Source organism: Gossypium arboreum, chromosome 6 (genome assembly GCF_025698485.1).
Source record: "Gossypium arboreum isolate Shixiya-1 chromosome 6, ASM2569848v2, whole genome shotgun sequence".
NCBI lineage: Eukaryota > Viridiplantae > Streptophyta > Magnoliopsida > Malvales > Malvaceae > Gossypium > Gossypium arboreum.
The window spans coordinates 142023275-142038260 of record NC_069075.1 but is presented as its reverse complement, the minus strand read 5'-3'; the positions used below and the strand labels follow the sequence as shown (position 1 = coordinate 142038260).

At 31.2% G+C, this 14986-nt stretch overlaps 2 protein-coding genes and 1 long non-coding RNA gene across 3 annotated transcripts; 1 reads left to right on the top strand and 2 right to left on the bottom strand.

The window, feature by feature from the left end:
• Positions 1-2124: 2124 nt before the first annotated feature.
• LOC108481809 (cytochrome P450 CYP82D47-like) lies at positions 2125-4042 on the bottom strand. The gene is made up of 2 exons (XM_017784887.2): positions 2909-4042; positions 2125-2804 (listed from the first exon to the last, which is right to left on the bottom strand). Exons 1-2 carry the CDS (start codon positions 3848-3850, stop codon positions 2169-2171), a joined length of 1578 nt encoding a protein of 525 aa, XP_017640376.1. The 5' UTR covers positions 3851-4042; the 3' UTR covers positions 2125-2168.
• A 4963-nt stretch (positions 4043-9005) lies between these two features.
• LOC108481807 (cytochrome P450 CYP82D47-like) lies at positions 9006-14040 on the bottom strand. The gene is made up of 3 exons (XM_053030154.1): positions 13387-14040; positions 9967-10277; positions 9006-9830 (listed from the first exon to the last, which is right to left on the bottom strand). The coding sequence occupies exons 1-3, from the start codon at positions 14021-14023 to the stop codon at positions 9174-9176; spliced, it is 1605 nt and encodes a 534-aa protein (XP_052886114.1). The 5' UTR covers positions 14024-14040; the 3' UTR covers positions 9006-9173.
• On the top strand, positions 12628-13391 carry LOC128294166 (uncharacterized). Its single transcript, XR_008284442.1, has 2 exons — positions 12628-12773; positions 13102-13391. It is a non-coding gene; the product is annotated as an uncharacterized LOC128294166 (long non-coding RNA).
• Positions 14041-14986: the final 946 nt, after the last annotated feature.

Here is a 14986-nt window from a genome sequence, read left to right as displayed (position 1 = left end):
TCCCTAAGACTTAGTCATCTTAATAATAACAGACTTTGCAGCCTTTGAGACACAAACATTCTCCTCTTGCCTCAAATGCTGCAAACATCAAGTTGATTGCAAAGAAATTCAAATAGACTAACATAGAAAGATTTAGTAAATATATATGTCATCCAATCCTCTGATTTGTAATAAATCAATTTCTTTAACTTTTAGCTTCCTGTAATTCCATCTTTAGATCATCTAAATAAAAATTCCACAATTGAAAATCATCATCAGTTGCTCCAGAAAAAACATGAGAGTAGCCAGAGTGTCGCCCCTTTCCTCCAAGGTCTAGTGTTGTCATTATACTTGCGATTAACACCATTTATAGTTTGATTAATAAATCTTATCGTAGTCCATAATTCCTTCTTCAATTTTTCATTTTGCACCGAAAGTCTGATCACCTCACAACTAAATTCTTAAACTCAACAATATCTACAGATGTTAATTCTTTCACATATGAAGCTACTTCAGATAATATTTCATGTGTAGAAGATGATAGTTTATCATCAGAGAGAGATGTCAACTGTTGCTCCAAGTGAGTTACCTTTGCATGCAATTCCTTATTCTCAGAACACTTGTTTTGCAGTTGTTCTTGTAGGATACAATTATCTGTCGATTTTATCTCAAGCTCAAAACTCTTTTCATTACATTGCATCATCAATTTCAAAATTGTCTTAACTTGCTCAGCAAGAAGGTCCATTTGATTTGATGTTATTACTCCTTGACACTTGGGTGCTACTTACTCCTCCTCGAGTGGATTCAATGAGAAGAACTTCTTCTGCATCTTGATCCTAAACAATTCATTTCCACTAGAGTCAATGATAAGATACATTCCCTCTTCAACCATCACCTTGAATCCCTTCTCTATCAATTGCCCCACTCTCAACATTATTAATTAAAAATTAATTTAATTAATTATTTCTAACAAAATAATTTACACAACTCAATTTTGATTTCATTAACATCAAGACGACTTTACCGTATTAAAATTTATGTGCAAGCTTATTTAATTATTTGAATAAAATTAAATTAAAATTACTACATAATTTAAATTTTCACTCTTAACTCAATTATTTAATTTATTAATCAACCTAAATAATAATCTAAAGAAATTAAATTACTCCTAAGTCATCTCTTGCCTTCTCAAAAAAAGTACAATTAATGCGGATAATACTCGATGCAATCTACTTCTCATTCCATGTTTTTGTCTATTCATTCAAAGTTCTTATTATACATATACTGCTTCTACTCAGTATACACTAGATTGAAAAATCCGACGATTCAAAAATAGTCTAATATGATTCACAATAATTTAGATCATTGCACAAACTAATTGACCAAAATTGAAAAGGGAAATCTTATTATGCAACCAAATCCCTAATGTTGCATAAACAATTATTTTAGGATCTTTAGAATAATATGGTTTTCACAAGTCTATGAATTACTTGATCTGGAATTTCAGTTAGTTATTGGGTTTGAAGAAGATGAATACTTGATAAATTGATTTCTCCCTCTTGATCTTGTCCCTCAATTACAGTACAAATCTTAAGTGATGAAGGCTATAACTTTTATTTGTTCTTTTGCGTGTATAACCCTAATAGGTAGAGGGATAAATAATTTATAATGATCAACATTTAATATAATACATCCATCAAGTAATTGAATGAACAGGACACGGATTTAATTTCTATTAAAGTAGAGCTCTTATTCCCTTTAAATTGGGCTACATTGTTTTGAACTTAATTCGCTCCATAATATTAGGCTCAAAAAATCTTACTCTGTGGTCTATAAATATTTGGGAGTAAAGCAATCAAGAATCTACTAAACTCAACATTAAGGGCCCTAGTTTAAAAAAACTTGGTATTAGGTATAGTAAAGCACATTGCACTCTTAAAAAGAGAATCTAAACTTGAATCTTTCAAACAATATTATTAGGAGCAACCATTAACTCTGAAAAGATTAATTCTCGTAAAACTATAACATAATTAAATGACAATTATGACACCTTAGAAATTTATGAATTTTGCTTATTTTTAAAATAAAGTTAAAATATTAAACGTTGCCTATAGTATAAATACATGACATATGATATCTTAGAAATTTATTGAAATCTATTCATTTTTATAATAAAATTAAAATACCAATTAGTTAAAGGAATTGTAAACAAAAGCATGAAGGCGAGGAGTTACATAAACTTCTAATGGAGTTGCCTTAGAACTCGTCAGGCCAGGTGCTTCACGCATATCAACGGCTTCATCTAACGAGGTCTCAAATTCAAACCAATGTAACACATTAGCTAATATAAGTGACAAATTTTGAAGCGCAAATGAAAGTCCGGGACACATTCTTCTACCACTTCCAAATGGAATCAATTCAAAATTTTGTCCCCTCACATCAACATCTTTATGTGTGGTCATAAATCTTTCAGGTTGAAATTTAGAGGGATTTGCCCATATAAGTGGATCACGATGAATCTTATGAAGATTCATAATAAGCCAAGTGCCAGCTGAAACATGATACCCATTAACTGTGCAGTCTTCAATGGCTTCATGGATTATGGATAGTGGACCAGCAGGGTATAAGCGTAGCGTTTCCTTAATAATAGATTGAAAGTACACTAAGTTTTTGGTGTCTGATTCCGTCACTATCAACCTACCCTTATCAACCTTAACATCTAGTTCTTGTTGGAACCTACTTAATGTGTCACGATTATTGAGTAACAGAGACAAAGCCCATGTCAGAGTAACTGACGTTGTATCCGCCGCCGCTATGATGATAGCCTGTTAGATCAAATACCATAAAAGATCAAACAATGAATTAATAGCATTTCCAACTTCTGTATGTTATTAATGGCAATCAGTTTGGTTAAGAGATATGCACGTACGAGACTGTTGGCTTTAGTGATTGTATCAGCATGGAGTTCCTCCGCATCACTGAGAATAGACAGCATCAATCCCATGAAATCTTCCTCACTATTTGCCTTATTTTCAGCTCTCTTCTGCTTGTGCTCTCGAAGCCATCCCTCCACAACTTGGTCCAATTCTTTCGCTGTCTTCTTCATGAACTTGATGTCTCCACCTATGTCCAGGAATCTCAGAAACGGCAAAGCATCTGATATTAAGAACTTTCCACTTAGTACAAATAAGTCATCCATCGATTTCCTCCATTTCAAGTTTTCACCTCCTTCACTGGAATTTGGAATTCGCTTCCCTACAATCATCCTCATAATCACGTTCAGAGTAACTTCTTTGAACCATCCCTTCATCTCCACCAATACTTTATCGGAGTTAGCGCTTCTCTTCTTGTTCCACAGCTGGTACAACTGTTGCAGAGATGTCTTCACCTCGGATTCCCTCACAGGTTTAAGCAATTCAAGTCGGTGATTTGAGAGGAGCTCAATGGTGACAATCTTACGCACTTGACGCCAATAAGGTCCATATGGCGCAAAGCCAATCATGGCACTGTTGTAAGCCATAATTTCCGAGCATGCAAGCTTTGGACGAGAGGCGAATGCCTTATCATTTATGGTGAGACATTCTTTAGCAATCTCCCAATTGCTCACCACCAAAGCTCTATGCACACCCAACTTGATACTGAAGATTCTTCCATATTTGTCAGCCATGTTAGCCAAGCTCATGTGAGGTGGTTGTGACCCTCCTAAGAGGCGTAGATGACCAATAATAGGCCATGCTCCTCCAGCTTCTGGTGCTGTTTTCCTCGAGTTTGTGTTTCTTCCTGAGATCCATAGAAAAGAGAAAAGAAAAAGTAGTGGAAAAGCAATGATTGCAACAGTTGAAGTTGCTGTGAGTGAATGGAGATAATCCATCGCCAGATTCCCTCTTTAGAATTAAGATATGAAATGGAAGGTGAGTAGCAGAGATGAAGGAGTTTGATTTATTGGACAAGGAATGTGCATGTCATAGCAGCTCGTACATTGTCAACTTCTTCATCCAATTGCATTCAAACAAGTGTTCTGTTTTTTGTGTGTGTGTGTTTGTTTTCTAAGCTTTAAGTTTAAAATTCCAAATGATGTGGTACAAGTAAATTTTGTTAGTATACAATAAATTATTTAAAATAAATAATTTTATGTTTATCTTATCATAAAGTTTATATATGATAGATTGATTTAAAAATATATATAATTTTCATATCTATTTTTTCATTCCATCACTAATAAGTATTAGATGTAGTGGTAAGATATATTATACTATTAAGGAAGAAAACACCAGTTTAAACCTTGATCAAGACGAATATTATTAAAGAAAAACAATTACAAATCCCAAAGACAATAAAATAGATATGCAAAAATAAAGAAAATGATAAACCGCACAATTGGTCACTCAACTTTTATAGGTATTCATTTTAGGCACTAAATTTAAAAGTTTACGATTTAAGTACTGTCGTCATATATTTTTATCATTTTAGTCACTATCGTTACATACTTTTTTATCATTTTAGTCACCCACCGTTAATTTGTCATTAAATATACTTAGTTGGTCACTCAACTTTTATAAGTATTCATTTTGGGGCACCAAAGTTTAAAAGTTTTCAATTTAGGTACTGTCATTATATACTTTTATCATTTTTTATATCATTTTAGTCACCCACCATTAATTTTCCATTAAATATACTCATTTTTAGTCACCCAACTTTAATAAGAACTCAAGTAATTTCCTATAAAACTCTAGGTGTTTCCCTTTTATTGAGGAAAACTAAAATTAATTCTAAAAAGATAAATTAGTTTTTCTAGTAAAAACTAAGGTATTTTTTCTATGAAAACCTAGGTAATTCCCTATAAAATCTTAGGCTTTTCCCTTCCTTTTTATTGAGAAAAAAACTGAAATTAATTCTAAAATGAAAAAATAAAGGAATTTCTAACCTGAATTTTCCTCTAAATTTTCAGTTTTTCTCCTTTACTGAAAAAATTTAAAATTGATCCTTAAAAACTAAAAAATTAAAAGAAATTAAAAAGATAAAATGGGTGACCAAAATGAAAACTTTCTAAATTTGGGTGACTAAAATGAATATATTTAATTGGAAATTAAAGGCGAGTTGCTAAAATGATAAAAGGATATAAATGACAGTGACTAAAATGTTAAAAGTATGTAACAGTAGTGCCTAAGTTGCAAATTTTTTTATTTTTGGTGCCCAAAATGAAAGATTGTGGAACTTGGGTGACCAATTGTGCAGTCTACCCAAAAAAAATATATTCCGCCACACTATAGTAACAATAATTTCTTTAATTAAGGTTAAATTTTGTTATTAGTCCCTATACTTTTTAAAAGTTCTAGATTTAATCCATACCCTTTAATTTGATCAATTTTGATCATTGTACTTTTTGAATTGGTGAATTCTAGTTAATTTTTTTAATTTTGAAATGCTAGTCCTAACCTCAGTAATAGTACTTAAATCCGTTTGGTTTAATTCAACTATTAGTCTTGTATTATGTGTACAATTATAGATTTAGTCAATATTCTCCAATTAGATCATTTTAAGTCCTTATACTTTTTAAAATTTGAAATTACATTCTTGACGTAAATGACAGTTATTAATCCATTAACTGAAATTTTAGTGAGTAATATTTAAAATAATAATAATAAAATATATTTTTTGCATGAGATTTTAAAATAACATAACTCAATTTAATAAAAGTGATAATTATCGTTTAATGATGACTGAAATTTTAAAATTAAAAAGTTATCAAAATCAAATACAAAATTAATTTCATATAGAAATTAATAGTAAAATTTAACTAGATATAATTGTAAGATTGCTCAATCCCTTACATTTGTGGAAAAATCAGGCAAAATCCACCCACGTTTTCTGCTTTTGACAAAGAATAGTACATTGGCACCCATGTTTCCTACTTTTTACAAACAATAATAGAATACATAGCCAATTGAAGCTTGGCAGTGTTCGGAAATATTCAAGTTTTGGGACTTTAAAACATCCTATCCACATGTGTGGGATTATTTTTTAAATTATCTTGCATTTTTTTATTCATATTTTTTATCTAAATTCGGATATTTCCTGATTTTTAACTGTTTTATATTGAGTTAATTTTGATAATTATTAATTAAATTTATATTATTATTTAATTTTTTTTGAGTTGGTGTCACGAGTTAATTGAGCATCAATTCCTAATTAAAATATGAGGGTATTTTAGTTTTAAAATAAGTAATATTATGGGTAAACTACTAAAATAGTCATTTTTGTTTACTTTAGATTATATTTTAGTCACTTAAGTTATCGCACTGTAACATTTTAGTCACTGAGCCGTTGACTATCATCAACGATGTAATGGTAAGTTAATGTGGCACATTAAATCATCATTACAAACAAAAATTTTAGTTAAATTTCTATAATCGATCCCTATATTTTTTTTATTTTGAGCAATTTAATTTTTCTTTTACATTATTTTATCTTTTTTTTTCATTCTCTTTTGCTTCTCCCTCTATTTTCCTCCCTTCTCCATTTCTTTTAACGTAATTTTTCTATGTTTACCATTTGTTAAAAATAGTCCCTATACTTTTATTTTTTTGAACAATTAAATTTTTTCGAGTGGGATAAACTTGTGGACTAATTTTAAAAATAATATTTAAGAATTAATTTTCAAAGGGAATGAAAGGGTACTATACCCTTTAGCCAAGTGGGGGTCAAGTTCAAGCCCCTGCGTGCTAGAAAGCTCCATCTAACAAGTTACATGCTAATATAGAAAGCTCCGTTTAATGACAAATACAATAAAAGCATTTAATTTCAAATCAACTTTTAATTCAAATTGTCTAATTTAATAGTTTGGGTAGGCTTTATAATATCTTTGTTGACATGAATATCGTTTAGCATAATAGTTATAAGGATGATAGTAGTAGTTTTCGTGTTGATTTGGATAACATTTTAGATTTGGTTTTGAGTTTGGTATTAGAGAAATATCACGATAGAAGTGAGTCCACATTTACTATACCAATTGTTAATGCTTGGATTTGATAAGACGGAAATAACAGTGGAATTAGACGGTTCACCTCGTTGGGTACAAGGCGGACAACCACCATAGGAGGTGTTCAAACGAAATGGTGTTGAAGGAGGAATGAAAGGAGCGGAGAGAGAGACAGAGTCCCTTTTTCTAGTCAAATTTGAGAGATTTTAAACCCTTAGCTACAATCTCGAGATGCCACATGTCACGTCTCTATTAGCAAGTTAGGAATAAGGGGCCAAATGGTTTGTCACCATAGGTTTAGGTAAGGTGGCGTTTGGACGTGCTTTCAATCACTTTAGATGAAACACGATAGTGAAGATGAGTAGTGACGATTAATGAATAGAGCTCACATAAATTAATATGACTGTTAGGTCGAGGAATGTTCCCGAAAGATATGTCCGAGTAATAGGTGGAGCTTTCGTGAGGAGTAGATCCAAGCAGTGGAGGCATAACAACTCTAAATTTATGACTTAGCTAAAATTATATCTTTATGAAATGAACTCTGTGAATTTTTCTGAGAAGAGCCCAGTAAACAACTCCGACTTGATGCTTTAGTAGTACATTGATGATAAGCCATAAAAGTAACATATTTTTCATCTCATTCTTTACGCATTTTTGGATGATTTATTATGTAAGTTAGTGAATTTGATGCTCCTAATCCTTTAAATTCATGTTTCTATACTTAGGTGAGCATAGAGGAGCAAACAGAGCAAAAAAAAGCCAAAATTGAGCAAAAAGAGTTGTTTTCAGCATCCACACTACTTGAGCATTTCCACACAGGCTGGCCACACGCCCATGTGTGCCACATGGGCTGGCCACACACCCATGTGCTAGCCTGGGTTGATTTCGCAACTTGTTCCCCAAACACGCAGAAAAACCCAATTTTTAAGCTTTCTGTTCTAAAGTCTATAAATAATACTTAAAAGAATACCTAAGGGGGCACACGGAGAAGATTGAAGAAATTACTCGAAGAACACCATCGGAACCAACTCAGAAGCGGATCTCCTTTAAGATTAAAGATCTCCTTTTAACTTCTTTTGAAGTTTATTTGAATTTCTTTATGTCTTGTAGTTTTTCTGACTTCGAGATGTTTTCTTTTTAGAATATGAATTAAATTCCCTAGATAACTAGGGAAGATGAAACCTGTGATGAATCTTTTTTTTTTCTGAATTACATGATAAATACTTGATTCTTGTTCTCAATTATGTATACTTATTTCGTGTTTTAATATTTTTGGGATATTAATTCATGTTTAATGTGTTTATTTTAGTGGAGCAAAAGTCTCTATTTAAGAGTAGATCTAGCATAATTGAGCGGAGTTGCATGCAATCCTAGAAATAGGACGACATAAATCTACCGAATTAGAGTCAAATCTAATAGAGGAATTCATAAATCGAGTTAATGCGACAATAGAGGTTTTAATTAGAAAAAGATTTAGATTAATGAACCTATAGAGTCAGTTGTTCTTACTTTCGAAAGAGATATTAACATAATTTAGGGATTTCTACGGATCAAGACACAAGTAAATAAATTATTTAATTCAGATTCAGAATAATAAGTGAAGTCTATGTAGATTCTTTCCTGGGTATTGTCTTTCTCTTTGGTTATCTTCAAATATTTTCCTAATTCACTCTCTGTCGCATTCTTAGTTAATTTAGATCAGTAAATTTAGATTAAAACAATCATCCCAATTTATCGACTAAATAATAGAAAAATAGTAATTACTAGTACTTTTAGTTCTTGTGGATACGATATTCCCTACTCACCATAACTAAACTATTGTTCGATAGGTGCGTTTGCCTTTGTCATAATTATAGTTAGTTTAGTGACCATCAATTGATATCCACCAATACAGGGGTAAGGTTCCAATCGACTTTTGTTCTTATATGTTTTAGTATGTTGAAATATTCTTTCAACACAACTATCGATAATGCATGTTTTGAATAAAATTATTTATTCAAAATAAACAAATAAATGAAAATATTAAATCAGCAAAAAGATATATTAGTAATAATACTAAAAACTTATTTATTATAATTATAGGTAAACATAAGTATGAATGCGAGGAGTTATATAAACTTCTAATGGAGTTGCATTAGGACTCATTAACCCGATTGCTTCAGACATATCGACTGGATCGTTTGATGGAGTTTCAAACTCGAACCAATGCAGCAAATTACCCAGGGTAAGCGCTAATGGAGTTAGTGGAATTGTAAACAAAAGCAGGAAGGCGAGGAGTTATATGAACTTCTAATGGAGTTGCTTTAGAACCCGTTAACCCAAGTCCTTCACGCATATCGACTGCTATGCCTGATGGGGTTTCAAACTCAAACCAGTGTAACACATTAGCCAACGTAAGCTGTAAAACATGAAGTGCAAATGAAACTCCGGGGCACATTCTTCTACCACTTCCAAATGGAACTAGTTTAAAATTCTGTCCCCTCACATCGATGTCTTTGTGGGTAGTTATAAATCTTTCAGGTTGAAATTCAAAAGGGTTTGCCCATATAAGTGGATCATGATGAATCTTATGAAGATTCATAATAAGCCAGGTGCCAGCTGAAACATGGTATCCATTAACCGTGCAATCTTCAATGGCTTCATGGATCACAGAGAGTGGAGCAGGAGGATATAGTCGTAGAGTTTCTTTAATGATGGATTGAAGATACACTAAGTTTTTTGTGTCTGATTCGGTCAGAAGTAGTCTATCCTTACCAATGTGGACATCTAGTTCTTGTTGGACTTTACTCAATTTGTCACGATTATTGAGTAGTAAAGATAAGGCCCATGTCAATGTGATGGATGTAGTATCCTCCGCGCCTAAGAGAATTCCCTGTTACATCAAATACCATGAAAAGATCAACAATGAAATAATTGCATTTCCAACTTATGTATGTTACTAATAGCAATCTTGACCAAAAAAAATTGCCATTAATCACAATCTATTTGGTTAAGAGATATGCACGTACGAGACAATTGATTTTGTTGATTGTATCAGCATGGTGTTCCTCTGCCTCACTGAGAATAGACAGCATCACTCCCATGAAATCTTCCTCACCATTCGCCTTATTTTCAGCTCTCTTCTGCTTGTGCTCTCTTAGCCATCCCTCCACAACTTGGTCCAATTCTTTCGTTGTCTTCTTCATGAACTTGATGTCTCCACCTATGTCCAGGAATCTCAGAAACGGCAAAGCATCTGATATTAAGAACTTTCCACTTAGTACAAAGAAGTCATCCATCGATTTCCTCCATTTCAAGTTTTCACCTTGTCGAAACCTTTCTTTTGAAAACGGGGATCGACTTTGTTTGAAAGTGAAAATTTAAACGGGAGTCGCCACCAATCTTTTATTAAGTGTGATCGGATCACCTTTGTTTTAATAAATCAATTTTAGTTTACTAAAACAGGGCCTTTGGTCTACGAAACTTGAGAGAATGAGTTCGGGAGTCAGTTACGTGCGAGGAAGGATTAGCACCCTCGACACGCCAAAAAATTGGTACCGAATTGATTAGTTAGTGTCTTAATGTCGAAAATTAAAAAATCGGGAAGGGACTTGAAATACGATCTTTTCCCTTAATACTGATTTTAAATTTCTTAAATTGGCTTAAATCGATTTGTTTAAAGATTTCCTTATCTCGAGATATCGGAGTATCACATCCCGTAAGTTAGGACACAATACCATGAATTCCCGAGCACAAGGTCGTCTTTATATTGGAAATCCATGTATTTCAAAACTCAAAAGGATATTTAGCTATTTAGAACCAACGAGAGAACTGAAACCCCGTAAGTTAGGGCACAATTCTTCGACGTTCCAAAATGCGAAACATTGCCTTATTTATTGAAATTAGTAAAAACATGAATAAAAATATTTAAAGTAATGAACACCAAAATGATATAAAATGGGCGGGAGACAAAAAATAAACGAGTTGGAAATACATTGAAACAAATAATAAATATGACAAAAATATTAAAACACTAACAATGCATGCAATATATTAAACGTAATAATAGCATCCAACGTGAAATAAAAACAATGAATATATACATAATAAAGATATTAAGAGTATGTACGTACAATAAATATATATATATATATATATATATATAGTAATAGTGTTAGAAATATACTATATATAGTGTTTGAAGTATATACATAAGATAGTAAAATATATAACTAGTAATGTTAAAATATATATAATATATACATATGTATAAAATAGATATTAAAAAAATATGTACATAACATATATGAAGAATATATATAATAATATTAAAATAAAATAATAAATGATAATAGTGGAAATAATAGGTATAATAATAAATATGATAATGTATGAAAAATACTATATAAAAAATATATATATACTGTATAATAAAATGTAAATACTAGTATTAGCAATATAATAGGGATAAAAATAGATATAATAATACATACATACATAATATGATATTAAAAGTATTTACATAGCATTTACACATTAGAAACAATAATGTTAAAAGTACCTATTAATAATATTATATAAATATAATAAATAATAATAATAATAATAATAATAATAACAATAATAGCGATAATAGTAAAAATACAAAAGAAAGTATGACATAATAATGAGGTAAGGAAAATAAAATATAATATATTAGATATATAAATATAATAGTAAATATAATAATGTTAAAATACCATACATAAAGAGTATATATAAACATATATAATAAAAATATACACTAATATTTATAAATAATAATAGTAAATGTAATAATAATAATAATAATATTAAGTATAGTATAAATAATATGTACATAACAGTAATAATAATAAGTAATAATAATAATAATAATATAAAATTTAAAAAAAGAGTAAACACAATATAATAATATTGAAATAAAATATACACTAATATTTATGAATAATAATAGTAAATATAATAATAATAATAATAATAATAATGATAATAATAATAATATTAAGTATAGTATAAATAATATGTACATAACAATAATAATAATAAGTAACAATAATAATAATAATAATAATAATAATATAGAAATTAAAAAACTAAACATAATATAATAATATTAAAATAAAATAATATAAAATACTATGTAGATATAAATACATATACGTATGTAAATAAAATATATACTAATATAATAATAACGATAATTGAATAATATTTAAAATGAAATAAAATAACAAAGATAATACGAAAATAAACTAAAATCTAAAAAAGGACTAAATTTTGAACAAAAACAAAGTTTTGGGGTAATTTTAAAGAGAAATAAAGAAAAAGGATCAAAATGCTACACGCACATAACCTGGGAGGACTAAAATAGCAAATATTCCTTCCCATCAAAACACAATATATCAGTGGGGACTAAATTGAAAAGCGCGACAACTTCATGGGGTAAATTTTAAAATAAAAAAAACTTGATTGCAAAAGCTTGAAAACGCGGAAGGACCGTACGCGCAAATTCCTCCTTCTCCAAAAACACGCGGATCCTGAGGCGGGTCGGGTCGGTTTGGACCGGGTAGCATCAAAACGACGTCGTTTTGGGGTTAAATGGCAGCCCCCAAAACAACGTCGTTTTGGGGGGCTATATAAAAGCCAAAATTAACAAAAAAAATCATTTGGTGAGGAGAGAAAGAAAAAAAAAAGGGAGAGAAGGAAGAGAGAAAGGAGAGGGAGGAGGACTTCCGGCCATGGACTGGTCACCGGTCTGATCGCCGGACCCTCACCGGCCGCCGCCGCCGGCCACCGTCCACGGTGGCCGGAAAAGGTAATTTTTTTTTTTGCTTAATAACATATGTATATATATATATATATGTATGTATATGTGATTGAGTAAACGAGAAAGGAGTAAAAGAAACCGATTTAAAAATAGGAAAATCACCTTTAAGGTTTTGGCTACTGTTTTGGCGTTTTTGACTCTTTTTCTTTGAACTGCTTTGTTTATTTTTTTGGATTTTTTTTTTGCTGGAAAATTTTTTTGCTGGAAATTTTTTGCTCTCTTTTTTTTAAATGGGAGAAACCTCTCTTTTTTTTTGTGTGTGTGTGTGCTTTTTTTTTATTTCTACCATTTTGCTTGTTTTTTATGCCATTTGCAGGTAGTGGGTGAAGAAGGAACAACCACCCATGTTTTTGGCCTGAAAATCTGGGAAGTGGGTGCCCCAAATCACGTAATCTGCCTGAAGGACCAAATCACAAATGCAACAAAACTTCTGGGGCTAAATGTAATTTTTAGAAAATTTAGGGTGAAAATGTAATTTAAAGAAAGTTTAGGGGCCTAAGATGTAATTTTTTTTGAAATTTTTTTATTTTTTATTTTATTTTTTTGAAATTTTGGAACTTAAACACGAATTCTAGTCGGACAAAAATTTAGTCTCCTTCACTGGAATTTGGAATTCGCTTCCCTACAATCATCTTCATAATCACGTTCAGAGTAACTTCTTTGAACCATCCCTTCATCTCCACCAATACTTTATCGGAGTTAGCACTTCTCTTCTTGTTCCACAGCTGGTACAACTGTTGCAGAGATGTCTTCACCTCGGATTTCCTTACATGTTTAAGTAATTCGAGTCGGTGATTTGAGAGGAGCTCAATAGTGGCAACCTTGCGTATTTGACGCCAATAAGGTCCATATGGTGCAAAGCCTAACATGGCACTGTTGTTACCCAAAAGTTCCGAGCTTGCAAGTTTTGGACGAGAGGCAAACGCTTTATCATTTGTGGTGAGACATGCTTTAGCAATCTCCCAGTCGCTCACCACCAAAGCTCTATGCACACCCAACTTGATACTGAAGATTCTTCCGTATTTGTCAGCCATGTTAGCCAAGCTTATGTGAGGTGGTTGTGACCCTCCTAAGAGGCGTAGATGACCAATAATAGGCCATGCTCCACCAGCTTCTGGTGCTGTTTTCTTCGAGTTTGTGTTTCTTCTTGATATCCATAGAAAACAGAAAAGAAATAGTAGTGGAAAAGCAATGATTGCAACAGCTGAAGTTGCTGTGAGTGAATGGGAATAATCCATCGCCAAATTTCTACTTTCAATCTTAAGATACATACAATGCATATATATGCATTGTTGTGTTGTTGACGTAATTATCGTATATTGATCTTTCACTAACTTAAGTTACTGGTATTGGAGTTCTGAAGCCATATAAGAAAATCAACTAAGTACTGCGATGTGAAGAAAGACGACAGGTTATACTAATTCCAATCTTGGGTTCTTTTTATTTTCTTGAAAATGGTTGCCAAAAAATGATTTTTGAAAATAATTTTATTTTTCTAAAAAAGTTAATTTTGTTATGGTGTTTAAATAAATCAGTACAAAATATTTTCTGTTATTAGATAATTCTCTTAAAATTATTTTATAAAAATTGTTTTCAATTAATATATTTAATATTCACTTATATATAGAAACGCGGAGAATTAAATAAATTTCTAATGGAGTTGTTTTAGGACGTGTCAACCCGACTGCTTCAAACATGAGTTTCAATGACAACTGCCAACTAAAACATTACATCTATTAGTAGTGTAGTCTTCAATAACTTTATGGATAATCGAAAGTGGAATTGTAGGGTATAAACGTAATATTTCTTTAATGATTAATCCAACACGAAATTGTTGGTGTCTAATTCTATCACTAACAATCTATGTTTACCAATATGAACGTTTAGCTCCTGCTGTACTTTACTCATCGTTTAGCTCCTGCTGTACTTTACTCATTGCATCACGGTTATTGGTATAACCATCCTATATTGGTATTTCACTAACATACGTTACTGAAATTGGAACTTTGAAGCCGTGAAAAGAAAACCCAAAATTTGATATTTTCCTCTTAGAAGAAAAAAAGAAGCAACAGAGGAGAAGATGCTGATTATTATCGAGGAAATTAATCCTTTAGTCAATTTAAGTAAAAGTATTAAGATTTTTGTATTAAAAGTTTTATTTTATTTTATTTTTATTTAAAAATAATTAAATTAGTTCTTAT

Excerpts from the sequence above, each read along its gene's own strand:
- LOC108481809 (XM_017784887.2), bottom strand. The coding sequence starts at position 3,850 with ATGGATTATCTCCATTCACTCACAGCAACTTCAACTGTTGCAATCATT. Across the intron at positions 2,805-2,908 it reads TCACTAAAGCCAACAGTCTC|GCTATCATCATAGCGGCGGC; the intron begins GTACGTGCATAT and ends TTGATCTAACAG.
- LOC108481807 (XM_053030154.1), bottom strand. The coding sequence starts at position 14,023 with ATGGATTATTCCCATTCACTCACAGCAACTTCAGCTGTTGCAATCATT. Across the intron at positions 10,278-13,386 it reads GAAGCGAATTCCAAATTCCA|AAAGGTTTCGACAAGGTGAA; the intron begins GTGAAGGAGACT and ends CGTTTTCAAAAG. Across the intron at positions 9,831-9,966 it reads TCAACAAAATCAATTGTCTC|GGAATTCTCTTAGGCGCGGA; the intron begins GTACGTGCATAT and ends TTGATGTAACAG.